The sequence below is a fragment of the Epinephelus moara genome, chromosome 19 (genome assembly GCF_006386435.1).
Source record: "Epinephelus moara isolate mb chromosome 19, YSFRI_EMoa_1.0, whole genome shotgun sequence".
Lineage (NCBI taxonomy): Eukaryota > Metazoa > Chordata > Actinopteri > Perciformes > Serranidae > Epinephelus > Epinephelus moara.
Window position 1 is genome coordinate 22,413,306 of NC_065524.1, and position 27,055 is coordinate 22,440,360.

The 27,055-nt window shown below is 39.9% G+C and overlaps 3 protein-coding genes across 5 annotated transcripts in view; all 3 read right to left on the minus strand.

Moving 5' to 3' along the window:
- The window catches only part of chata (choline O-acetyltransferase a), an 83,920-nt gene extending 70,564 nt beyond the window's left edge, over positions 1-13,356 (minus strand). The window contains exons 1-15 of one of the 3 annotated variants that reach the window (XR_007571759.1): positions 13,073-13,355; positions 11,226-11,311; positions 10,625-10,816; positions 10,195-10,313; positions 9,611-9,664; positions 9,338-9,518; positions 7,750-7,927; positions 7,497-7,666; positions 6,825-6,925; positions 6,587-6,715; positions 6,361-6,483; positions 6,123-6,264; positions 5,983-6,045; positions 5,745-5,882; positions 2,652-4,254 (exon numbers count right to left, since the gene is read on the minus strand). Coding sequence is in view for 2 of the 3 variants with exons in the window: in XM_050071886.1 (XP_049927843.1) it covers positions 3,829-4,254; positions 5,745-5,882; positions 5,983-6,045; positions 6,123-6,264; positions 6,361-6,483; positions 6,587-6,715; positions 6,825-6,925; positions 7,497-7,666; positions 7,750-7,927; positions 9,338-9,518; positions 9,611-9,664; positions 10,195-10,313; positions 10,625-10,816; positions 11,226-11,273 (2,064 nt within the window). In the remaining variant the exon portion in view is untranslated. Of the gene's footprint in view, positions 1-2,592; positions 4,255-5,744; positions 5,883-5,982; positions 6,046-6,122; positions 6,265-6,360; positions 6,484-6,586; positions 6,716-6,824; positions 6,926-7,496; positions 7,667-7,749; positions 7,928-9,337; positions 9,519-9,610; positions 9,665-10,194; positions 10,314-10,624; positions 10,817-11,225; positions 11,312-13,072 lie in introns of those variants that run through there. The other 2 variants (XM_050071886.1, XM_050071887.1) reach the window with 2 other exon arrangements.
- Positions 1,453-2,057, minus strand: c19h10orf53 (chromosome 19 C10orf53 homolog). Its single transcript, XM_050071889.1, has 3 exons — positions 1,934-2,057; positions 1,729-1,848; positions 1,453-1,623 (listed from the first exon to the last, which is right to left on the minus strand). Exons 1-3 carry the CDS (start codon positions 2,025-2,027, stop codon positions 1,559-1,561), a joined length of 279 nt encoding a protein of 92 aa, XP_049927846.1. The 5' UTR covers positions 2,028-2,057; the 3' UTR covers positions 1,453-1,558.
- A 530-nt stretch (positions 13,357-13,886) lies between the features above and the next one.
- On the minus strand, positions 13,887-16,571 carry slc18a3a (solute carrier family 18 member 3a). Its single transcript, XM_050071888.1, has one exon. The coding sequence runs from the start codon at positions 16,055-16,057 to the stop codon at positions 14,498-14,500; it is 1,560 nt and encodes a 519-aa protein (XP_049927845.1). The 5' UTR covers positions 16,058-16,571; the 3' UTR covers positions 13,887-14,497.
- Positions 16,572-27,055: the final 10,484 nt, after the last annotated feature.

Here is a 27,055-nt window from a genome sequence, read left to right on the forward strand (position 1 = left end):
TATCGATGTGTGACTGACATTAGAGCCAGTTTGCAAGCTGTATGATTCTCTTCAAGCTGTGCCACTGATATCTTCTCAATATTCTGCTACTGTTTTTAGTTACTGTTATGTCATACTTTTCACATCTGGCTGTAGTAATTGTACACACAAGGGTAAAAATTTGCTTATGCAGCCCCTGTTGACCGCCCACACCACACCTGTCCCCTTCTGTGCATCATGTATGCACCTTGTCCTCTCCCAGTTTCTCATTAAAGGTATACTCTGCAGGTTTGTCAGTAACTGTGAACACACATACCGACAAAAGTGAAAGTAAAAGCTAACCCCAGATGGCAATGGTTGCATTTTTTTGGTGATGTGGTCCTCGAAAGCGTAAGGTAAGGTAAAACTTTGATGTCCTCAGAGGGGCAATTTGAGATACAGACAGTGGTCATAAGTACAACAAAACAGACATTACAATACATAACACACAGAATCCAGAATCACACAGTCAGTGGTAAATCATGGACAATCATGGCTACATTTTTACAAAGCTCTGACCTCACCTGAGCACTGTGGGGGTACACACCCATAAGCGTCCCTAACACAGAAAATAAGAAAATACAAGCAGAGTCTCTGCAGATAAATACACAACAACACACTTCTAGTGGGTCATAAGTAATGATTAAAAAGGATTACTTCTGTATCAGTGTATACATTGTTTTTTAGGAAAGTCCTGTATAGTATACCTTTGATTAAAGTACTCACAGTGGACTACACATGGCATATTTGTTGTTTGCCCAGAAACCCAGAAATCATCTTGTAAATGTGCTGGAGTTATACAACTGTGAGTCAATTAGAAGAAGAAGAGAAATACTTGGAGATATACTTCATTAATCCGTGAGGGGAAACTCAGTGTTTTTACTATGTTGTCAGGCCTGAAATACACACACATGCACAAACAGCCCCTATATATGCATTAAATAATAAGCCAGAGAGGGCTGCCCATGGAGTAGGTGGGGGGTTGGTTTCTTGCTCAAGGGCAATGTCCAGGAGGCAAACTGGCACTTTTCCACCTGCCATGCCACCCTCTGTTTTCCAACTCAAGTTCCTGTAGACTAAGCTTCTGCTGCCCCAAAAGTGAATTTGTCCTAACTAAACATAATGTAGGAGTAAGCAAAAAGTAGACCTAAACATAACCCTGGAATATGCACCAGATGAGTGCAATATAAGCTTACACAATGAATGTGTTAAAACCTTATTTTGACAAAGGCCCCTCTAAAAAAGACTGGCCCACAAGATAATGATGCAAGTCCCACTGTAGTGCACATTAATGATGTAAATTCCCTTACAGATCTGCAATACCAAATCACATACAGTTAATGTGCAACTTCTGGGGCCCAGGGGCAGCAGCCTTGCAATAATGTAGGCCTACTGTCAGCGCTGTTAAACCCATCACCAACAGCATGAAGCAACTCAGATAAAAAAGCAGAAATTTATTTATATATAAAAGTAACTGTTGTCTGGGTTATTGAATAAGAAAATAGCAAATATGCACATGGGTGTTTGTTTTCTGTCATCTTCAGTAAGCGTTCTCCACAGCAGTCACAGCCTCTTTACAGACAGGGTCCAGCTGTCCATCTCCACCTTCAGGGAAAAGAAACATGATCAGTGACTCTGGTTTACATCACAGTGACATCACAACAACGTCACACGTCGCCTTCGTTTTCCGTCACAGCTCACCAAACTCACCAAACTCCAGCTGCTGTATGTTACAGCTGAAGACGAGCTCCCCGTTGACCACGAGCTCCACCATGTTCCACTCGCGCGTTTCCTCCAAGACGCACTGGTGCCCGCGCGCCTCCAGAGCGGCTGCGGACATGTTGGACGGTGGACAAGCAGTGTTTAACCTCACCTAAAAGAGTCAAGAAAGCAGACAACATGTGGGTGTCCTTACCCTGGAGACCCTGCAGGCGGAAGGTCCTGTGTTTAACCACTCCACTGGATTCATAAGGTCCGTAGCAAAGTGTCACACGCGCGTTTTTCGGCATTGTTTGCTATAGTCACCTGGGTAACCGTTACACACAGTGCACCCATTGCCAACATGGCCTCTCTGAAATGTGTCCAGCAATCCCATTTGCTCCACTTGTTAGATAGTTAGACACACTACATTACATGTATGAGAATCACTTTATCACCCTTTATGTCTTGTATATTTTGAATATTTTGACTCATATTTAAACTGTAATAATGTTTTAAACAGCTATAGGCCCAGTGTGTGACCCTGACCCAGGGAACCTACTGGTTGTTACTGGTTTGTGAACGTTAATTTTAGGCATTATCTGGCACAATAATTTCCTTCAGGATAAATAAAGTTCTGTTGGATTGAATTGAATTGAATTAGACTATATTAAGTCAAATACTAGGCTATGAGATGTTTCCAAACCCTTATAAGATATTAAGTCTCAATATGAGAACCACACTGTACCCTTTAAAAGATATTAATAACAGATTTCACAAGATGTTATTTCCACTAAATGAAAAGGTTTCTGATAATTAGGACTCAGAGTCTCTTCAATTCAAGAAACTTTATTATACATTTGACCTTGTACCATATATCACAGATACGAAACTATAATATAACTTACTATGTCATGATGATAATTATACTTTACAAAAAAATAAATAAATTCATATAATTCCAAGAGTTCTGTTTAACGCTGGCACATTTACAGTGGTATTGATTAATGTGCATTGTCTTTGTAAAAATAAATACATAATTTTTTTTATAAATCAAATGGACATATTCTGATTCCTTAATGCCACTGCTCCATAAATTCAGAGCAGGTAGAGACACACAGAGCTGCTTCATGTGCACTAAATGGATATGTGAATCACAAAACACATTTAGAAGAGATTTTTTTTTTTTAAACTTAAACATGGTATCTACTCTGTAAACAGCAAAATGAACTTAAGCCCTAATATGATTAGCTTTTTTTTCTGTTAATGTTCAGCAATACTTAATAAATACAATATTTGGACAGTCATAAACACAGTGATCACCTCTGGTTAGTAAGTTTCCTGTACTTACTTTTATAGCTTACATTTACACTTTGTAACATTAAGTTATATCATACAAAAATAAATAACTTAATTGATATCTTCTGCTCACAAATGTACAAATACACAGTTTAATCACATTTAACATTCTTTGATAAACTAAACAGTATCCCTTTTTTTCCAGTACAATATGAACTAATTGTCTAGTGAACTTTATAAAAAAAATTTAGTAGACATTTAAGTACCTGTATTGTTGGCACATCAGACACAACTTATGAAGACAACACTAATTGCATAGAAGATTGTAGTTATACAGTGTACCTTAATCTTCAGAAAATCATTAGATAGCAGCATGCGATTTGCAAATAGATATATACAGAGACAATCAGCCATTTATCATAACTCACAGACTCCTAGATTGCTTTAACAAACAATGCATTTACTCTTTTCTTTGGCTGATTCATCTCAATTTGGTGCAAAACAACAATCAAAACTCAAATGTGGCTTGATTTTTTTAGCTTCATATAGTTAAACATTTTGACAGACATTTAAATCACTGCAGTATATGTGATATTTTTTGTGGTACAACACCTGAAAACATCTTCTGTAAGAACCAACCACTTCTAATATTCTCTAAGAATAAGTAAATTAGATTATCATCAGCACTTCATACATTTTACAGTACAGGATACAACAAAACAGCTTTACGTGACATTTTGGATCACAGTTACATTGTTGCAGCACAAAACACACATTTAAAATCACACCACCACTATTTTCACCGTCAGTTTCTTATGATTGACGTCCGTTCTTCAAAGCCTCTCCCAGTGCTACAGTCTGGGTCTGAGCCTCCACTTTAGTCTGGTCTGGTGTCTTCAGCACGACCTGTGGCAGTGTTTGCTGATTCTTGGTCAGGTCAGCTGGTCTCTGTGGTGTCTTTCTTTGCCAGTTTGTGTCTGTTTGTGTGTGCGTCTCCAACGTCTGACCCTGTCTTTGCTGGGTCAGATTGGAGCTGGAGTTATATTTATTGCACAGATCCCTCATGTCCAGGAGTCCCTGTTCCAGACACTTGACAAATTTTGCCGAACACGTCTGCTCACTCTCACGGAAACTGGACACTGAGAAGATAATGTGGTCCGACTGAGGGTTGTAGCACGCTCCATATCCATTTGGAACCACGGGTCCATAGCAGCAGAACATCTCAACAGTTGTAGGAACCTGAAGGAAGAGCCCACAGTTTAACTGGTGTGTTCAAGTACTGCTGTAGGTGGGAAGGTTGAGACAAGACTATTGAGAGTCTGACAGTTATATAAACAAAACCTTTATGACATTTTCTTAAAATCAAGTCTCCATCTCTCTAGTTGTGCCTGTCTTGTTGCTTGTAGTGCACATTAAAGTGATACTCCAGTGATTTAGAATTGACCTTCCATAAATTTGGGGGACTTAAAAGAGACAGAAAAGAATTATCAAAACTAAGGTAGCTGAGACTGACCCTATCTTTGTCTCTAATATGGGTCATGGTCCAAAAATATTGGAATGTCAGCACTTTCCATGATGCAACTCAGCAGTGTCTTTCATTTAGAGATGCAACAATTAATCAATTATTGAAAGAATCAGTTGAATTTAAATGAATTCCAATTATTTTGTTAATTGATTTGTTGTTTAAGTAATTTTTTAAGCAGCAAATGTAAATCCGCAATAGCTGGGTACACGTATGTGCATGCATCCACGCATTTCCATATTGTCTCTCACTCACACACATACAAACACAACCTCACCAACACTTATCACTTGTCCATTGGTTCCTCCAGCTAGTTGGTGAGTTATGAAAGGGGACATGGCAAAATGGTGTGTTTGCATGTCTGTCTCTGTGAGTGTGTCTTTAGTCATGTGAAGTGAATCTGTTTAGAAGTTATGTGCCTTTTTATTGCAGCCCCCCTTTGTGGCATGAAGAGTTAGTCAGCTGTCCTCTGGCTTCTGACCATCTTTCTGCAAAATCTCGTGCCAGTCTTTGAGTCCATTTGGAAGTTATTGGGATTTTTGTTATAGGCCATTCCCACTATATCACACTTTTAGCCAACTAGCATGAAGACAAACGCTCCTTTACACACACTCTCACACACTTGACCGCCTAGTTGCCACATTTCAGCCTCCTATGGCTGTGGCTGACAAAAGGTGGGGAAATTTTTGTATACCAACCACAGACTAATCAACCAACAGAGTGAACTATAGAGCTAAAATTCTGATGGTTCCAGGTTCTCAAATGTGAGGATTAAAAGTTTGTCTTGTTATTAAAATTATCCAAGAATTTTTTGGTTCTGAACTGTTGGTCCAACAGAGCAAGACACTGGTTGACATCACCCTGTGTTTCAGCATATTGTGATCAAACAGTTAATCGAGAAAGTAATCTGCAGATTAATTAATAATGACAATAATCATTAGAGTTGCAGCGATATTCATTAGAAACATCTTGGCTCCTAAATGCAGACTTCTTTCAAACCTCACTCCTAGAGTTTGAATGTCAAACTTTCTGTTGCAAATTTTACGTCTCAAGTACAAGCCAAGAAAACCATGATGACACTTATGTTAAACTTTCAGACTAATGAGAGCGCCCTACGGAGCCACAGAAGGACACATTATAGTGCCTCTTTATTATGCTTTTGATTAAATATACCTTCAGTCTAATGTTTAAAATCAGATGACAGTACCTGACTTGTAGAGAGAATGAACTGATTACTGATGAGATAGGCTTCGTCTTTGAATATTTCCGGCTTCTCTATCTTCAGTTCTTGTGCAATTTCACGTAGTCCGAGTAAGTGATTGTCTATCGCCATCCCTGTAATAGCCTGGAGAGGAGAATGAATACATATGTTAGTGTATTTTTTTTAACAAGTAAATTCAACATTGTAACAGGAATCTGGTTAGAGAAGGTTAGAGAATAGTCACCAGAATAGTGTACTTTGTCTGCGCGGTTATTGCACCTCGTAACAGCTCCATCTTTTCTGCATCCTGGAGACATGAACAACAGAGAATCAGTAACTATATTATTAAATCCCTTTATTTATTTAGTCATTTAAGCATCTTACACTTGTGCTTGAGCTCCCATCAGTCATTGCTTTGATAAACATCAGGGCTTCTGGTGTGGCTGAGCGGATGTTGTCCACTCTGCCTTCCTTAAAACGCCGTATAGAAGCACTCTCATAGGTCGCCACCTGTCTGCCATGACATCTGCAGTAACACACAAAAAGAAAAGCCTTGTAGCTTGGTGCTCTGGGTTAATATGATGTGTGACAATCAGTCCTGTTATGATTATCTTTTTCTTACCGGTAGTAGGCTAACTGAAGAGCAACCTGGATGTAGGCATCTGGACTCATTTTCTGCTTCTTGATGAACTCTTTCCCATAATCGTAGAATTTGTGGACATTCATATCCAGATTTTTCACCTGTCTGAGCAAATAAGGATAAATAAGGATATAAGATTAAATCCTGCTGTGAGATGAGAACATTTATCCATGTATTTAATAGCACAGAAACCAGAGTAAACCCACACCTCTGTAGTTTGTCAGCAGAAGAAGTGAGGAGTTTGTGAATCTCTGGAGTACACTTCCAGCGGAGCCTGCGTGGTGCAGGCAGCTCGCTCACACTCGCAGCCCTGACCAGCTTTGATGGGCTGCCAATCCTGATGTCACATGGGAATATATAATTTGGCATGTTTTTTTAGGATAGTCTTATTTGGATTTTCTGAGCATATGCCAACCAGTATCACACACACATTTTCCATCTCTTACATGTATTTGAGTAGATACTCTGTGCACTGGACGAGGACGATTCCCTCAAATGGCGAGTGTTCACACACGACTCCGCAGCAGCCGTCAGCTCCTACGACAAACTGACACAGTCATGCTATTGTCAATGTGAATTTCTTGAGTTGAACCAAACTGCAATGCTAGATTATCTGGGATTCAACTCATATTCAATTGCATCGCTATACTTGTGCATTCTGCTCTTTACTGTAACCACATGTTCCTGCATATACATTTCATCCACATGTTACACCCTGCAGTGAAGAAATAATTTAGAGAGGAAGCCTCAAGTTCATTCAAGTGATCTGAATTCTTCATCAAAACATCTCCATCAAAGTTCATGCTAATGACATCAGGCTGACAGCTTGTAATCCAATGGGAACGTCCACTCTCTGTCAGAATTTCTTTAAATGTAAATTCTTGATTTGGTATGGGATTGGCTAATTACATCCAGAGAGAGGAACATAAATTTAATAATTATGTTATTTTCCACACTAATTAAGGAGTTGTAGCTTCCCTCAGTCATCTACATGCCTTTCATCCTCACGTGATTCTTTCTTTTCCCCAATTCTCTAAGAAAATGCAGGGCACACAGTGTGCTGTAAGTTAAGGAGGCACACATTAAAGTAGCCTTACTAGCTAGCTGTGCTCACTAACCTGCATCGGCTTGTCATACCAGCGGTTGCCTCCATTCTTGGCCACTCCTCCGCCATGCAGCATCAACATGGCACGTGTGGTGTCACTTTGCTCAACCCCAGTGGCGTCATCCAAACAGACTAGACAGAGACAACGCTCAATCATGTCCAGAGAGTCCCTGTTAGTAGACTCTAGAGCACAGCACACACAAAAAAACTGTCAGTTTGGTGGAGCAAACAGTCTTGGAAACACTGACATCCACCTGGTCTCATACCTCTCATTAGCACACTGCGAGACTCGGCCCACTCTGTCCGTCCATCTGACGTGAGGAGACCAATAGGTGGGAGCCGCTCTTCTTCATTGTCAGCCATCCTGGCGATCTTCTCCAGCTGAGTCAGCAGGTCTCTTTCATTCAGGCGGCGGAAGTTGATTACCACATCCAGCACGAAGAACTGGACAGAGGTTCAGTAATTGGTTGTAAATCTGTACTGCAGGCTGAAGCACATAGAAGTATTGTTTCCAGACAAGACATGGGGACATGGGGATGTCTGGCAGGATGTGCATAGTGAGGGGCAGCAGAGACTTTAAGATGAATTCTGATTAAGTCCAACGGGGCAAGAAACAAATGATCATAATGTCAGACATGTTAAAACAGCAACAGTTTGGCTAGATGTTCTTTTCTAACCACTTTATTTGGAGGTAAAACAAAGTAAGCACACCCAGAATATTTGTAATAATCCCTCATTTCACCAGAAACCAGTGTGTGTAGAGGAATACAGTATGCACAGGCTGAATCATGGTGTTTCAGTTTAGTCTAGAGTGACAATACTGGTCCATTACTAGTAAGTGAGCATCTTCAACTGCTTTTTCCATAGCTGCTTATCCTGTTGGGGGTCGCAGGAGCTGGAGCCTATCCCAGCCAACAATGGGCAAGAGGTGGGGTACACCTTGGACAGGTCACCAGACTATCACAGGGCTGACACATAGAGACAGACAACCATTCACACTCACATTCACACCTACGGGCAATTTAGAGTCACCAATTAACCTGCATGTCTTTGGACTGTGGGAGGAAGTCGGTGTACCCGCAGAAAAGCCACGCTGACACGGGGAGAACATGCAAACTCTGCACAGAAGGGCTCCCCCACCTCAGGGTTTGAACCAGGAACCCTCTTGCTGTGAGGCGACAATACTAAACACTGTACCACCGTGCCGCCATCTCTTTAACTGATTTACTTTTTTGAAGACTTGTTTGAGCTTATTTGACTCTTCTAATATAACTGGAGAACCTCTGTGGAGCTGCAACGTAGTGACAATCTGAAGATTTCTTGTTGATGTGCAAATGTCACACATGTTCTAGGTAATTAAATTAACAGAGAGCACTTGTCTGTGTCTTGTGGCTGTTACTCATTGGGAATTACGTTTTGTGCCCCCAGAGCCTGTTTACAGTACCATCAGATACAGTGAGTGATGATCCAAATGTTCTGCTGTGACAGGGACATGATGTATTATAAGTGTAACTGTGACTCTGTGAGCTGATCTGCTCTGAATTCAGCTCAGATGTTTAATCTGAAGGCTCATTCTTGACCTTGGATGAAGAAGAACCAAAAGGATCGAGACTGCTTTGTCAAACTGCTCTTTCCAAAGTCAAGAATTAATGTTCATGCTTCACCTATATGCCAACACAGATGAGAGGTCCTGAAAGTGCTAAGCTCAAATGTCAGCTGATTCATTACCATGTCAACTAGGCAAACTCATCATCTGCTGATTGTGACCATATGATGTGGTTGAAAACATCAGAAAAAACTAGTAACTGGTCCTTTGTCTGAAGTCTGTGGCATGTTTTTCTCAGTGTGCCTGACCTGGTTTTTACAAGCCACAATGATGTGTTCAGGTTCTGGCATCACGCTGCTCTCCTGGGCCACCAGTGTATCCCTCTCAGACCCCGGTAGGCGGTAGGAAGTGAAGAGGCGATAGTACTGCTCCATACACAGAGGGGTTCCAGCCAGCTGGCCCCGGGCGTAGTCCACAGGGAGAGCACGTCTACACACAGATATATATTACTCTGTCAGGCCTTTTATTCACACATGACCCACAGCTGAAGATGATCGTGCTCACATTGTACGTTAACTTACGAATCAAGAAGTGTCTTATACTCCAAAACTCCAGAAATCAAGTGTGCGGCAAACCTAGAAAAGAAAACCTTCACTTTGTAAAAGACTTCCCAATACACACACATGTTGTACTCAGTTACTTCCTCTCATTCTCTCTGTACTTGTGGCAATAATTCGCTACATTTAGCCTCGTTCTTGTGTTGCTGTATTACACCTATCAGTATAAATGCTGTATGTAAATCATCTGGTTAAGGAGATCAATACCACGTTAACCAAACCACAGCCTTCATTGCCTCTTAGCCTTGACACCAGAGACCTGGCGTGGCCTCTCGGTCCTTGAGGTGTTGTGGGTAATGACCCTATCTGTTAATGTGTAGCAAGGAAGTGTTCAATTTCCTATAATCAATCAAAGCCAGTCTATGAGTAATTTATACAGTTCGCTATCATTTCTCACGTCTTTGTGCTGTAACCATCAAAAATTGCCTTTATTACAATGCATGGTAATTGCAGCTTGTTTATTTACAGTATCTGTTGTATACATCTGTGTCCTGTCCTGTGAGGTTTTCCTCATGACTCCTCTGTCTCTGTTGTGCAGCGTCTTGTACCGTAAAGAGTCGATGGGAGCCCTGAAGTGCTGCTGTGGGAAGACCATCACAGGACTGGAGTTGACGGGCAGAGCCAGTCTGTTGTTCAGGTACATGTCATTCAGCCAGTAGTCATACACCTACAGTCAGGCATGGAGGGATTTGCTTAAAGGCCTAAGTATTTGTTTACATCAGTAAGGTTTCTAAACAACTGTGTAAATTAAACCTATAACACAGAAAGCAGTTTATTTGCTCTTATAAATCATACATCAAATTTGTATTTAAAAATATAAATTACTGGTTTGCACTTTATGTGTTCTTAGCAGTGTTAATCATTCAAGTCTGAACTTTAAAATAAACAAGCACATAAGTTTCATTATTAAGTGTCACTACTTGAAAACAATTTGTCAAGGGATTTGAAATTACTTGACTTTTGACTAATTTTATTTACCCAGTTTGCCTTGTTCTCCCTCCTCTCCGTGAGTTTGCTCTGTAGTAGCTCCCCCACTCCTCCAGGGGCTCCAAACTGCTTCACTGCATTTTGGGTCTTGTTGAACTGCTCCTCTGTGAGCAGGTGCTTCATGCATCTCAGGTACATGTCCAGTGTTTCTTTCAGGGCCGGGACTGGCAGCTTAGGAAGACCCTGAGCAGTGTTAGGGAAGAAAAACTCTTTATTTTACCTAAATTTGTAACAGCAGTTCATTTAAATTTCTGAATCTCCTCTGTCACATGCATTTCACCTTTTTATAAATAGAATTTATCATGAAAATACTTTAAATCAATAATTATTCACTTTGCAGTTGTACTACTACTTGTTGTATTACTTGTTATTCCCTTCACTTGACACAGAATGAGATATTTAATTAAAATTTCAAAGCATATTCTTATAAAATCTCATTCATAGATTCCTAAAGTCACTTTTATGTCTCAGTTTTAATAATATTCTTAACTTCAATTTGATTTTTGACGTTCCAAACTAATCTATCATGCTTATTCTAGTAAAACATACATTTATACAATATAAATATGTGTATATATACATATGTATTTACATCGCTGCCCCCTAAGTCCTTGGAGGGCTCTTGGTCCAGAACTGGCATGTTGGCGGTGCACAGAAGAGCAGCCTTTGAGACAGACTCTATGTCCACAAATAAAATTATATCAGTAACAAGTTCCGGCAATTTACAATATCCATCAGTTACTATTACAGTCTGCAGTTCACTTTAAACGTTGCACAACTGTGAGAATATTTAAGACAAATGTACAGCAGTACTCAATAAATAAAATGCATCACTTCAGTAAACTCTCTGGGTGTTCAACTCAACTCAAGTGTACATGTGAGACCAGCTAATGAAGCTCTAGGGGAGAGTTGAAGTAACTCTTTTTTGGGAGCTGAACTTTGAACCCTGTTCAAGAGTTAAAACATTAATCCCAAGTCGAGTAAAATACAGCTCTGTCCTTGAGTTGATTTTATCATAACTACTTTTGTAGTGTTAACAGACAACACTTAGAAGTAGGTTTTATTAACATGTGTGGAGTTAATATTTTACAATACTAAAAAGGTTTTAGGTGAAAATAATCACACACACAAAAAAACATTGATTATTCTAAATGTTTAAGTTGCAAAATCCTTCCACAGTGTGTTCAAAACTCCATGCGGCATGGATAAGTTCTTGTATAACAAAATAGAATTAATACTTTTTATGTTACAGCAAACATTCATATTAAAACAAACTGATAGGGCAGCTATAGCAGTCACATTGTGTGGTCAAAATAAAAGTGACAAATAAATAAAATAAGTAAATAAAATGGATGTATAGACAAAACTGTACACACATTGTCAATACAATACATATAGTTATTTTAACACTGCACGAAACTTATCTGTGATGCAGGATCATGTCAACATGAAGGGCTTTTAACTTTAATTATGTAAAACATTAAAGCAAGAATCACTTCACAATGTTGACAACCTAAATAAAATGTTTCTCTGATGCAACAAAAAAAGACGAATCACCCCTATTTGGGTATCAAAACATTTGACATGCCTTATCTCTCCCACCAGTATCTTCCTGGGGATGTTTTCACTCACATGGAAAGCATGGAAACAGGTTTCATACCAAACATTACTAAAACAATCTTGCCATTATGCAAAATGATAGTGGTTAATTTTCTGAACACTGGCATGTTTTCAACAGTGCCTGTGCAATCAAGGAGGCCAACACAATATTCAACTTCATAACACTTGAATGATTTTGTAAGGTTGACAGTGGCTTGTGAATCAATGTGAAGATGCACATATGTCTTCTGTGTATTCTAGTGTTTAAACTACGCATTTTAACAGGACCAGAATAATCTGCTTTTAAAGTAAAGCATTTCCAATAACAAACTACAGAAAACAGGTGTTTTTTTTTTTTGCAAGTGACAACGTCAAATTCTTGTGTGTTAAGCTTCAAAAATACATCATTATATTGAAGTTACTCTGACAATTAATCTCTCACAACCTGACATCTAGTTTGGAAAGTAAAATAGAGCTATTACCTGCCTTACGAGTCTAAACAAAGTCTAAGGAGAGACCTCTAGGCTCGGCAGCAGCAGAGATGTACCGTTAGTCTGAAGGGATTAATTGACATCGCAGTCGAGTTGAATCACGCTCAACACCCAGTGAATGAACACCAAAATATTACTCCGCCAAAGATAATGCTTGAACCCAAGCTGTTGTCTACATGAGAAAATAAACTCCAAAAATCTAACTCCATCACTCTTTTTAATCTAACTCCAGATTATTCCACTCCAGAAATTTGCTGTGCACTTTACAAGATGTTCAAATACAGCACTCTTAAATAACATTTACCAAACTGAAATAAACCATCACTTAAAAATTAAATGTTTTACTCACCAGAAAGGAAAAAGGCAATCCCACTCGTCCTGGGGATCAAGCAACGATTTTAGGTTCATCCATTCAGACGTGAATCCATTTCTGGGGTAATTTCTCTTTAAATTTCACTATTTTTCTCCTGCCATCATTTTGAGCATATTTGAATCCTCAGCATGGCAAGAGCGCAACTCCCTCGCTGGCTCAGGAGAGATGCTGAGAGGGTACCTCACCCTCCTGGCTGCCAGGCTCCTCCCAGAAGTCCTGCTATTCGCCGAGAAGTTTATTTGGCACTTTACATCTTCAGCCCACCTTATTTAGACACCGGCTGAACGCCTCGGATGCTCACACGCTGTGCAGGGGAACAATTAGGATGTGTTTTGCATGGACTTCTTCCTTTGGCTGTCTGAATTTATAACACTTTCCGTCGGCGCATACATTGCTTCCACCTCACTGCATTTGACAGACTTAATTGGCGTTGTGTATATTTAATATTATATGCAAAGATTTGCGTTTTGGAGGAGCGCAGATGCTTTGACAAACTGTTTGTTGACATAAAATTATTGTTAGAATTTGTACCCAAACTATTTTTTTTAGAAGTTGCCGTTTAACTAATGAGCATCACAAAACTATCTCTGGGTAGGCCTCAGTAAGTTTAATTTTCGGTTTTTCAATTAATGCACACACAAAGGCAAAAATGCAGGAGTGTACACTTTATAAATATAACCACAATTTTTATGTATTATCATGATAATTCTGTTAGTATGGACCCTTCACCTGTTGTGGACAATAAATGTGTCATTTACTGTAAAAAGTAATTTCATTAATTGCCTAAATAAATGATTCCCATGACCAGTCTCATTCACATAATATTCATTTAATTATGTACATGAATATACATGTATGTACAGTCGCAGATCACACAATGAGGCTATGCATTCCAGAAGTACATCATCCAAGATTAACAAAATAACCAGACAACAAGACTCACATTTCAGTTCATGTTCATCTCTCCAACAGCGTCGTGTGACACAGTATTGCATATTCAGTTTAGCAGCACAGCTCTGGCAAAAAAAATACTGAATACAGGTTACATTGAAAGACGCATACGTTACAATTGTTCTTTCCTTAAAATACATTTACACATAATCCCTGAATATGAGTCAGTTTCTGATACAGTGATAAATACTGTTAATGAGTAGACATTTATCTCAACAAATCATTCACGATACTCTCACTTTAAGATGAACAAACGCCAGCGAGCGCCTTTCTACTGCAAAAGCTTGAAGCTACTTGATTTGACAATACCCGGAGGAATTGTCACCAGGAGCAGTAAATAATTTATGTCGTTACACAATCCTAATCGTGTTATGCAATTGATTGAATCGGACGGGATGCACACAACTCTACATGGGCACTTTGATAGTTTTACACTCAGTTAAAGGTCTTTTACGCATACTCTCCTCCTGAGGATTCCTCCTCCGAGTACGATCGTTGCGCAAAGGTTTCAATGCCATTCTCGTCGATCGTTGTACACAAGCCCTTTCTTTTCTTCTCTCGTTGCTCCATCTTAATCGTATCATACAGCCCCGTTGGGCCATCCTCCAGGAGCATGTTTCTCTCGGAGAAAGAAGGCTTCATCTGTGTCACGTTCTTCAGCAGAAGGAGCGCAGGTGCGTAAAGCACATTGGCGAGGCCCATGCCGAGGTTGAGCTGAACAAAGCCCAGGTCGTGCACTATCTGTCCAGCCACCACGGGCCCCAGGGCATAGGCCACGCAGTAAGAGATGTCTGCGATGGCGTACACGCTGCCATACACCGACACATGTCGCACATCCACCAGGAAACCCAGTGTTGGCAGGAGCGCCGTGTCCACGAAGGCAATGCCAAAACAGATTCCGCACAGTGGGATCATGAGCTGTCCAAAGTTTTTACAGGCAGGCACGGTGCAGGAGCTCGCGCCTATGAACACCATACCTATAGCCCCGTAAAACCACTGGAGGTGAGGGTACTTGGCTGCTAATTTGACAGTGAGATATACGCCTAAAACATGAGGGAAGAAGGCAGGGAACCATGTCATGCCGATCTCCCACTGGCTGGCATGCATGGTTTCCTCCATCCAGTTGGCAATAGTGGGTTCAAGGAAGGCGAGAGGGATGTTACAAATTGTCAGAGCACCAGCCACTACAGCTATATAAGGGTCAATCATCAGTTTATAAATGGGGGTGCCCACTGGCATGTTTTCTCTCTCTCGGTTAGAGAAGGGCTTCAGCACAGTCAGGCACAATACACCGTCAATGAGGCAGATCAAGGCCAGGATCAGGAAGGGCACCCGCTTCCCTGCAAACTGATAGAGGACCCCTCCAAAGGGGGGCGCCACAAGACTTCCAAAAGAGATGAACGCCAAGGCAATACCCAGCGCTTTGCTCCTCTCTGTGTCCTCTGTGTACCTGTCTGCGATCAGAGCGATCCCCGCAGTGTCCGCGAAAGCCGAGCCGAGGCCCTGCATGCTGCGCGCCAGGAACAGAGTCGCGTAGTTTTCAGCGAAGGCAAAAGTGAGGGTGGACAGAAACATGACATTGAGACCGATGAAAAGTGGAATATCATAGCCGACCCTGTCTATGAACGTGCCACTTAGCGGGTTCACCAGGAGCTGCAGGATGGCCTTGGAGGCAAAAAGAACTCCAATCTGTAGGTCGAAGTTCCCCTTGCTTGTTTTGTGGACGGTGCTGTTAGTGAAGTTGGAGTGCCAGTCAACGACTTGAGCGTCATCCGCTGCTTTCTGTAGCTCTTCAAGGTAGTCGGGTATAATTGGCACAATTACCATGTAAAGCATGTTGTCTAACAAAAGTGCTATACAGACTATTACTAGAATAATCCGTTTCTGCCGATCTGGGTCTTGGATTACATTGCCCAGTTGTTTAGTTCTTTCGCCCATCTGGGACAGTTTGGAAGCGGCAGATTGTGCCATATTAGTGGCTTGTCCCTCTGTGGTCCCCTCCGGCTCCATGATTTTCTCCCTTTCCGGCTCAAGTCTTGTCTTTTGAGAAAGAAAATCGGCTTCCCCCAGTTGATTTGTTTAAAGAATTACGCACGCTTGGCACATCTGCTCTGTCTTTTATTTAGTTTTCTTTTTCCAGCACCGGGAGCTCCACTAATGAGCTAGATAACTTCCCTCTGCTTTACCTCTTCTCTGTCCCTTGCGCCGTCCGTCATCGCACGCGCTTTTCCACTCCCGTGACTTGGACTCGTTTTATCCCCGTCTTCCTTAGTTGCTTCATTGTCTCATATCCCGTCATTCAGGTGACGCGCTGGTCCCGGGCAGCACTCACAGGTTGGGGATTCACCCACAGCTCACAGTGCCGGCTTCATCAGCGCACTCGCTGTTTTAGGTCCGTCTGCTGCGTCCCTTCGGCTCCCAGACGCTCCCAGCTGTCTCCAGTCACCTGTAACACTGTGAGCTAAGTCATCATTTCACAACAACCGGACTGGTTTTGTCGGCTGTGGAAGGAATACACACTGCAGTTTGTTGACTCCCATAGGTGCCCCCCTCCCATCTTCGCCGATGGCTGTGACGCACAGTCCTGCTGCTCTCCAGAAGATCTTTTATGCTAATTAAATACAAAATCCCGAGTGCGCACTGCTGTCCAGTCAGTTGCTTTAAGACAGAGGCGAGGGTGCTTACTCCAGTTAATGTTACACTTAAATAACCAAATAGCGCCTACGTACAATTTTAGACATTAAAAGTAGGGAAAGTATATAAGTCTTAAAATCTCTGGTAATTCGGCTCAGTAACATCAAGAAACATGTTGTTATCAATTTTAATCTCGAAGTTAACAGTGCAACATGGAGAAAAAAAATCAGTTTTCCGCGTTACTTGAGGAAACAAAACGGATTCAGTGTGTGTGTGTGTGTGTGTGTGTGTGTGTGATTTAGTGATTGTAAAAAATGAAAATAAAGATCGTACCACTTTGTGTCGAAACAGGTCTTCATAATCAATATTCAAAGATCTGAGAAAAAAATGACTTTACGCACAACTGACAGCTGATTTTGACCCTTATCATCTACATTTAAATACATTATTGTCCTTCAGTGCCAACTTCCTCTTACTTTTCTTTTCAAATATGTTCTTTTGCACAAAATATACTCTGTTGAACATTTGTTTTCCTTTGAAAAAATATAGCTTTTAAAAGAACATCCCAAAAGTCGTTCATATCGCTGCGGTTAAATCTGGAGATACAGTTCTATCATATTTGAAAAAGACTTCAAGAGCGCTTTTTAAACAACATAAGACGAGTGAACTGCGGGTTTAAATACAGCTTGACACCGCCATCTTCCGGTGCAGAGAAACTTCAGCAGCTGTCACCAACATTTACTATACTCCGTGAAAGCAATTTACTAATGAGGTTGAATAATTTGATTTCAAATGCAAATCTTTGGAGATTTTTCTTCAGCTGTTTTTCCCGGCTCTTTTCAAGATATTGAAACCTGTTAGATTACCATTTTTAAATCAGGAATGTTGGTTTGGAAACTGCAAAGGAGGCGTTTCTTGTCTATTTCAGTTGCTTCTATATGTTGTTAGAATGAATAATTTCACTACATGGTCGGCTTTTGCAGTGGACTACAGATTGATGATCACATCTGAAACATGACACAGAGCAGTACTGACATCTAGTGGCAGAAGAATGAACTGGAGAAATTGAAGAAAACGTTGAAACCTGAAAAGGTCCCTACTACTGTACCAGATTCCATCAAAATATTTTATTCTACATCTGAAAAAAGAACAAAATCCACTGATTCCTTTTCAAAAACATGATTTGATGGTAATTAATTTTATGAATGTAATCAAGGTTTAGAGAGGCAGACTATCTTTGAATGATATTATGCTTTTAATAATTCAATAACTAGAAATTTGTATGTTGACATCTGAGGTTTCAGCCATGTTGCTTTCATTTGCAGTCAAAATGACTCCCCAGTTGGTTTTATCCTTGGGTGTTATGTGTCCTTGTTCAGCCAGTAGATGTCCTCCTATCCCTGTACATTCTCACTGACAACAGTTAATGGGCTATCTCTCTGATTTCCAACTTTATCTATTTATACTTGTCACAGTAAAACAATGTCCACATTATACTGTCTGTGCTCTGAAGTTTGTGGAGAGGCTTCATTTACCAGTCTACAATGCAGTCACAGACGTAGTATAGAGGCATAACAGAGACTCATTTTTAGTGCAAGGTAAACATAAAGACATTTATACGCCACAAAAGCGTACATGATGAAAGCAGAAAAAGGTGGCACGCCATAAAAGTGGTCAATGTCTGTGTAGCTTCATGTTTTATTGAAATATGTTGCTGACGTTCATCAATCACAGGCCTTCCTGTCACTATGAGGAGTGTTTAAAAGCAAAGTCATTTATATGCTCTGAACCTTTTTCTTACTAGTGGACTCTTAAGGTGAAGTAGCCTCTACTTGTGACCCCTCAGGACAAGAACTGTGAGCAGTTCAATTGAAAGGTGTCTTTTCTCAGATTGTTTCTTTTTAAGGATTTTTAGGCACCTGAAGAGTTAAAATATTTTACGATACAAAAAATAGACAAAAGTGGGAATATGAACTCATTTTTTCTGACATTGTTATATATATTTTTTTCTCTTTTGTCTTCCTTTAACCATCTGGGGATCCTTGGGATTTTTTAGAGACCTTTTTGGGGGTCCACTGTGCAACCCAATCAATAGAAAGAATAACCTAACTGAACAACAGACACACCACATACAGGTGCAAACTCTCAAATAGCCACAAGGGGCAGATAAGGAGAAGACAGAAACCCAGGCTTAATAAGTTTAACAATGGACCACCTGGTACAGAGATCAGGAATACAAGAATACAGCCACAAAGGTTAAAAGATTCAGTGTATTCACATTATACATTGCTGCCACCCCAATCAGCCAAATGTGATCACCAAGATGCAGGAAACACACACAAAATAAATAGATAGATAAAAACCAACACAAAACCACTTTCCATGGTGTGACACCCTCCCTCCCTCCCATGTCCTGGATGGCTCTGTTTGCTGGTTCTCATCTGTTATGTTGGGAGAGCTGAGAGGAGGGTCTGTGGCCGATTGAACCACACCTGTGCCTGGTGTGTGCTCCGGCATAAGTACCTCCGTTCTTTGTCGGTCTCTTGTTTTTTTCCTTTCTCTCTGTCCACACACACTGCCACACACCCACACATGCATTGCATTACTGATGACTGACAGTGCACATTGTTTGATTTTTATTTATTTTTTGGTAAATAAATTATTGTTGTTGTCAGCCAGCCCGTTGTGTTTCCTGTTTTTAACACAGCTTTTGAGCCAGGCAGGCTGCGACAAAAACAAAAGTATTTTTAAAGAAACACATCCAAACGACACTATAAAAGCAGACCAAAACAAATTGAATGGAAACTATTTATGCACATAGTGTTGGTGAAGGTTCTCAGTCATCCAGGTTGTGGTAATCTTAAGTGCTATATCGTAGGCAACTGGACTTGCTTGAGTTTCAATTACATTGCAGCCTTTAGATCCATCTTGCAGTCTGTTTTACAGTGCTCTCTCTCAGTACTGGACCATTTTCAAAAATTATTGTTCCCATTAGTCACTTAGACACAAAAAACATGGGGAAAAAAGGGTTTGGGTTAAAAAAATATCAAAGTTTTCCTTGAAAGTCCCAGCTCACACCCTCCATACAAGGTTCTGGTTATGTTGCCGTAACTCTTAAGGGATAAAAGAAAAAGAACACCACTGTGTTCAATAACACCACAGTATCATTCATCAAAACTCTCAAACATGACCTCTACATCAGGAGATCATGTTTACCTTGTATGTAATGCCTCACCATTGTGTAATCCAGAGTCCCTTTTTTTGTGGCCGTTTGGTGCTCTAAAATTTTAGATCTTTTACTTTGTTTGTTCTATAGTGAGCTTTCCACATACATTTAGACAGAACACACACCGCTTGTCTTTTTTTGAACGTAGGAAACATAAGTTAGCATGCCAGACTGTCAGACAACAGCATAGAGGTAAGACTGAATATTACTGAAGTGGTTCATCAGTCCTGAGCTGAATGCAATCAGTTTACTACGTTCATTTCCAGCGTCTTTGAAACAAATCAGTGAAATCCAGCCATTCAATCCCTCCCCAGTTTGACGTAGACAGGTTAAATCCAGGCAATAAATGTCAGGAATGTAACCCAAAAGGCGCTCAAAATTGTTCTATTTTTAGAGGAAAATGTTACGTCACATTAGTGAGAGAACAGCTTTGATAATCACATTTATTTCCCTCAGTGAACATACTGTAACGGGAAAGCTTAGGCAGAGTCATGAAGGCCGGAACTCTGCTGCTGGCTTCTGGTTCACCCCAAGAGACTGTTGTGATCGCTCTCCCTCTCACACACAGACACACACATGGCGACACAGTTACAGATCAACAAATACAAAGAGCCATAGTTAACTTTGTCTGGGTTTTTTTTGGCAGTCATCTCTTTTTACGGGGAAAGCAATCTGTTTTTAGTTCAGTGTCCTCTTGACTGCTGTCGAGGGGCGGAGTCTGCACAGTCTACATAACTGGATTGGCTGTGTTAGGGGATTTTTTTTTTTTTTTTTTTGCTATTTCCCCAGTGATTCTGCTCTGATCTGGTTTGAAAGTAGCTCAGGAGATTCAAGATCACCATGTAATCTTTCGCAGTTGCCAAAGTATTAATTTCTACAGTCACACAAAATCCTGAACCCCTGCAGCCAAACACACACAAAAATAACCCTGGTGAGCCTGAATGATTACAATATGAAGTTACTTTATGGTAGACTGAAACCTGTAAATGGATTGAGCAAACGTTTTTTAAAATACCAACAAGTTGCCTGCTGCAGCAGAGACAGAAAGCAGGACAGAGATGTGTTTAAACACATCTGGCACTAAGTGTTTAAAGGAAAGCTCCTCAGTTATCGGACTGTTAGAGTTCACATGGTTTGCATTCCAGCTGTAGTCTACAGGTGTGGGAGACATACATATCCTTTCTTTAAATAAATGCAGCAATAACACTGTTGCATAACGCCTACAGACAGATAACACTTATTACAGATAAAAGTCCTACATCACTTAAAGTAAACAATCGATAGCAGAGCACAGTAAAAGTTCTCACTGTGAAGAAGAAGAGCAGAGTTTAGATTTACTGTGCCATGTGATGCTTTTAAATCAGTTGAAGAAACGAGAGTGAAAGAAGAAAATGGGCTGACCTTCAGAAAAGTTCACATCTTAGATTAAGATTTTTAGGTGTGGCAGTGTTGGTTTATCCATTTGGTCCAGACTGAAATATATTTACCATGAAATTCAGTACACACATTCATGTTCCCCTCAGGATAAAGATTTATACCTTGGCGATCACCTGACTTTTCATTCAGTGCCATCACCAGGTCTAATATTTTGGGTTGTTGCTAAATACATGCAAAACTAATAACCTTTCCATCAGTCTCAGTTGTACTTCATGTGTAGAGCTAATTAGCAAATGCTAAACTAAGATGGTGAACATGCCTTGTTAAACAGCATGTTAGCGCTGATGTTAGCATTTATCTTAAAGCACTGCTGTGCCTAAATACAGCCTCACAAAGCCACTATGACTGTAGAATTTATTACTTGATGCAGTATGTTTTAAGCTTATCTCATTTTAATGCACAGTCAGCAGTGATGGATGAAGTCCTCAGATCTTTTGTCCAAGTAGCAAAACTACAGTGTAAAAATACTCCATTACATACACTGCATTTAAAATCATACTTGAGTAAAGTACAAAAGTATTTGAAATAAAGTGTACTTAAAGTACCAAAAGTAAAAGTACTGCTAAATATTCCATATTCTATTACTAAATATGATTATAATTATTGATGCACTCTGTGATTTTCTCTCAGTTTTCATATTGCGTGACAGTATGGACTCAAGCACCACCTTCTACAATTAGACATCTAACATCTTTATACAATCAGACCCTGAAAATAATGGACAAAAAGCCTGTCAGGTCACTATCATCACTGTCACATATTAGAGCGATACAATCTGTAAATACCATATCATAAATCGACAATCAGCTTTTTCCATAAAGGGCTGTCAACACTGGGACGTATTACCAAGTGAAATCAAATTGATTACATATTTAAAATCCTTCACAACAAAGGTCAAATGCTAACTAAAAGCAAACCAGAGCTGTAGCCACTCTTAGCTGAATGCGCTCAAACCTTTAAGGGCTATCAGTCTAAATATTGTGGTGTATTGTGGTATATGTACCATGGTATGTGTATAGTGGTAAGTCTACTGTAGTAGATGTATTGTGGGATATGTTGTAATGTTTGTATTGTGGTATATGTGCTGTGGTATGTGTACTGTAGTGTGTGGATCGTGGTCTATGTATTTTATTCTGCCTTCTATGTTTATAGTGTATTGTGGTTGTATGATTTTAGGTCTACATGTAAAAGCCCAACTAGGGACAATAAATATGACACTCATTTTAATACTGCAGGGTTTTAATATGTTATTATTTATTAGTTAATTTATAATAATATTAATCTGTAAAGTAATTAAAGCTATTCAGTACATATAGTGTGAGTAGAAAGTACAATATTTACCTCTGCAATTTGGTAAAGTAGAAGTATAAAGTAGGATAAAATGGAAATACTGAAAGTACATCAAAATTCCACTTAATTACAGTGCTTGAGTATTTATTTAGACATTGCAGAGAAGCGAGTACGGACATAAGATACAGTGAATGGAGTGTAGTGAACATGTTGCAGCTGGAGTACAGAGGACGTTGTACACCAATATAAGAGCCGGGCCTTGAAACAGTCAGACATCAGATGTGTTTATATACAGTAAGTGTCCTGTATAGATACTCAACAGCTCAACACAGATATAAATGGAAAGCAGTACAGCATTACATACACACTGCATTTAAAAAATAAGTTGATTGATATGATAATCCATGTAGCTGAATGGATTAAAAGCAACATTGTGTGAAATCCATTCATTAAATCAAAGCATAGTGCAGCTGCTGCTTCCAATGCTACCTGGGGAGTTTGACAATCATAATCAACAAAATAGGAGAAATGCATGTGAACATACTGTCCCTGCATAAACATAGATATGTCGCTTTAGTGAATCAACAATGTTGTGGGAAAACTTCATCCGTGTCCTCAGAAGATGATTAGTTATATTATTTTATTTACATGTATTTTAGGGTGAAAAACATCCACTGTAAGTTAAGGTGTCAGTATTTGAAGTGGTCACATTATTGTCCACCCTGTACTGATCAAAGTGAGTGGTTTAATTAATTCAAACAGCGATTTCTAAAGGGCAGTGACGCACAACTCCACTTTAATCCAGATTACACTGAAACACTAATCCTGTAGAACACTGTTTCTTCAAAACAAATATGTTTTTCTCTAGTGTATAATGGCTGAGGTTGATTGCTGTCTTAAGATTGGATATGCATATGATGTTGTTGCATGTCTGTTTTTTCATGTAAATCATGTAGTGTACAAATGGTGTGATATCCCAAATTCAATGAATTGATTGGAGGAGCAGCTGTGGTCAGCATTACCATTGATTGTCCTGTGGCTGCTCAACAAGAGCGTGTGTGTGTGTGTGTGTGTGTGTGTGTGTGTGTGTGTGTGTAGTCTTAGGGTCTGGGGTTATATAACCAGCTTCACATCTGACAGTCAAGATCACTAATGGAGAGGATGAATGTGTGTCTGATCCGAGGCAGCAAGCTGACACCTCAACTTGTTATTGCGCCTGGCTGGGCCTGAGGTCAGCCACTGAGGAGAATCACCTTCTGATTCTACCAAAGATGGTGATTCAGAGTAGCTGGTGTTGATTTGGCAAAATGATGTTCTCCAGGTTGGAGATCAGACTCTATTTGTTCCACCCCTTATGAGCGGCAAAGGGATTCTGTGCACAAGAAGGATTAAGAATAAGGCCTGTTTGGGGAACTGGGGATGGCTGCAGCAGTTTTTCCTTTTTGTACATCTTTGCCTTTTTGAGTCACATCTTTTGAAATGTAGCTAAATGTATGTTTATGCCGTCTGTCTGAGTAAAGGTCACAAGGTTTTAATTTTATAATAGAGATAATTATATAACACAATTAAAAAGAAAGTAATTGTTAACCAAGAGCTGCACTAATATGACAATCACTTGAGCCTCAGCTGCACTTTGTATTTAGTGCTACTTTGCAAGTGTTAGCGTTTAGCATGCTTAACGAAACATTACACCTGCTAAGCACCAGCATGCTACCCTCATTGTTGTTAGCATAGCCTCAGCATCAGCCAATAGTATGGCTGTAGACCCTTGATCGTGTTTTAAAGACAGAGGAAAAAATAATTTACATGTTAGTTTATTTTAATTACACGCTTTGGGTTTGTGTGCATGTTTAACACACAACATTCATGCAAAAAAATTGACTCTCCCTTAGCAGGACAGTGTGTGACAAAGTGGGTGAGAACACAGCATTTGCCACCACTTACAACTTTTCAAATCTCAAGCATGCTTGTTTATTTAGTCAAAATTCCATCTTCATTGGTAGCATCGCAAGCACTTATTATCCAGGTTTGCTGCTGTGACCATTAGGTTTTGTTATCACTGACATTTCCTAAAGGGTAAATTCGGTATTTTTCAGCCTAGGCCCTATTTTCCCATTTTTAAGCGCCTAATGACAAAACAAAATTAGGTATAAATTAGCCTATCAACATTTCTAATAGGTTGAAATGAGCATTCATTTATATGTTTTACCAATGTGACTACACTGCAGTGGCCTATTAATGATAATTGGTTCTTAAACTTTGCTACTTAAACTTTTTTCCACCAAGATTTTCCGTGTTTTGGATTTGGAATCTATAACTAGCCTCACTGGGGAGACTCAAGACGAGCCTCTGCTAATGAGGTTTGGGAAGATTTAGAGGAAAAGGCCTTAGTCATTTGACACACATTTTAGTTGACAAATATTGAAACTTTTTATTTTGGGTATGTATAGGCTACACATTTTGCAACTGGCAAAGGCAAGAGTCACTTTAGGCCCCCCCAAAAAATGATAAATGAAAATTAAAATGTCAACAAAACCCAAAACAAACTGTTGCTCATGTCCATATGATATTTGTTAAAGCCACAGGGAGCCACTAGAGAGGGGCTTAAGGGCCACGTGTGGCTCCGGAGCTGCAGGTGCCAACCCCTGAACTACCCCATAGTCTAACAATAATTAATACAGCATATACAAGCACAAATAAGCAGCATGTTATTTACTTCCAGGGTCAGCTGATTCTCCCAATCTTTGATTGATCATTCACTGATTTACTGCAAAACTGGTGCAGACAGCATCTGTACAAAAAACACATGATCTGTTGCTTGTTGTTGATTCGTGCTGCCAGTGTTATCCAGTGTTACAACACGTCCTCATCAGCCCCGTATTATTATTTTCTCCCTCATTGCTCAGGGGAAGCCGATTCATATAACTTCTTCTTTCTTTCTGGAACAGTCCTCACTCACTTTGATTCTCTCTCCTGCAGTCGCAGTCAGGTTGCTGTGTAATCCTCTCAAAAAGCCCATATGAAAACTTCATTGGTTGACCAGACATAATCCTCTGTGAACTCTTAAGTACCTGAATATGTTTGATTGTAAGAGAGGGGAAGAAAAAAACCCAAACTGTGGTCTGCAGCCAGACATTTGAATTCAAACTATATCATAATCCAGCAGTTATCTGACATAAATCTCTGGCAAGCGTGGTTTATGAGATACGAATAAACGCCATGAGGAAAGTGAAAGTATTTTTATTACAGCAAACAAATAACTTCCACTGATGCATCAGGTATTTTATAATTATTTATTACATAATATTCCTTGAAACTCTAAAAAAAAATCCTTTCGTGTTGGCAGTTGATCATGTTGGCCTGCAGCGGTTTAGGAAGTGAGGTCAAAGTAACTTCCCACCAGATGACGGCTCCATATGTCCGTCAGTGTCTGGGGACTTTGATGTTCTTGTCATGGAGGGCCTCGTGGAAGTTTTATTTCGATTATAATGACAGTAATCTGCTCAGGACTGGTACATGCAGCACATTTAATCCTTTTTTCAAGAGAATTTTATTCAATCTGAAGAGTCTTATCTGTGGTGCTTCTTTTCCTGCAGATGACTGAATTAGCTGGAGTACATCAGAACGATACTGATTACGACGGGGCTGGGTTTGCCCACAGCACATGTGTCTCTACTGCATAATTATGCAACAATCCACTGACAGGCTGTCGTCAATTAATCTGCTTAGAAACGCCAACTGGGAGCTTCTACTGTATGTTGTAACCTCTGGGTGTTATCTATATCGTGCTCATTGAACGTCTACTTCCAGTAAATCCACCAACATACGTACATCCAGAAAAACTCTTTAAGTAAAATTAGCAATACCACAATGTACATGTCACTGTAATGTTGTCACAGGTAAAGATGTGGTTAATTTTAAATGCTTTATTGGTAGCTTAATCTATGATGAGGAAATATATTTGTTTGTATTTTGTCTTAATAATCTGAATCTGCAAAGTAACTAGAAAATAAAGCTGCCAAACAGATGTTGTGGAGTAAAAAGTACAATATTTCCCTCTGTAACATAGTGGAGAAGACATATAAAGTAGCCCCAAATGGACTTACAATCAAAAGAGACAGGAGAATGAAGTAAGATAATATTTAATACAGAATATGAGTGTACAGATTAACAGATGATTTGTACTGATTAAGATTTAACAGAAGTCTTTTGCGCTTGTACACCAGAGAGAGATATTTTGTGATCGAGGGACATCTGAGCAGCAGCAGGATAAATCCCCCCATGGAGTCCAGACACTGGTGGTGATGGATGATGAGGTGGATGAGGCTGATGAATCTGTAAAGACTAGGTGGTGATGGGGAGGTGGAGGGTGCAGGACAGCAGCAAGAAAGAACTATGGCAGAGAAAGAACCATATTTAAA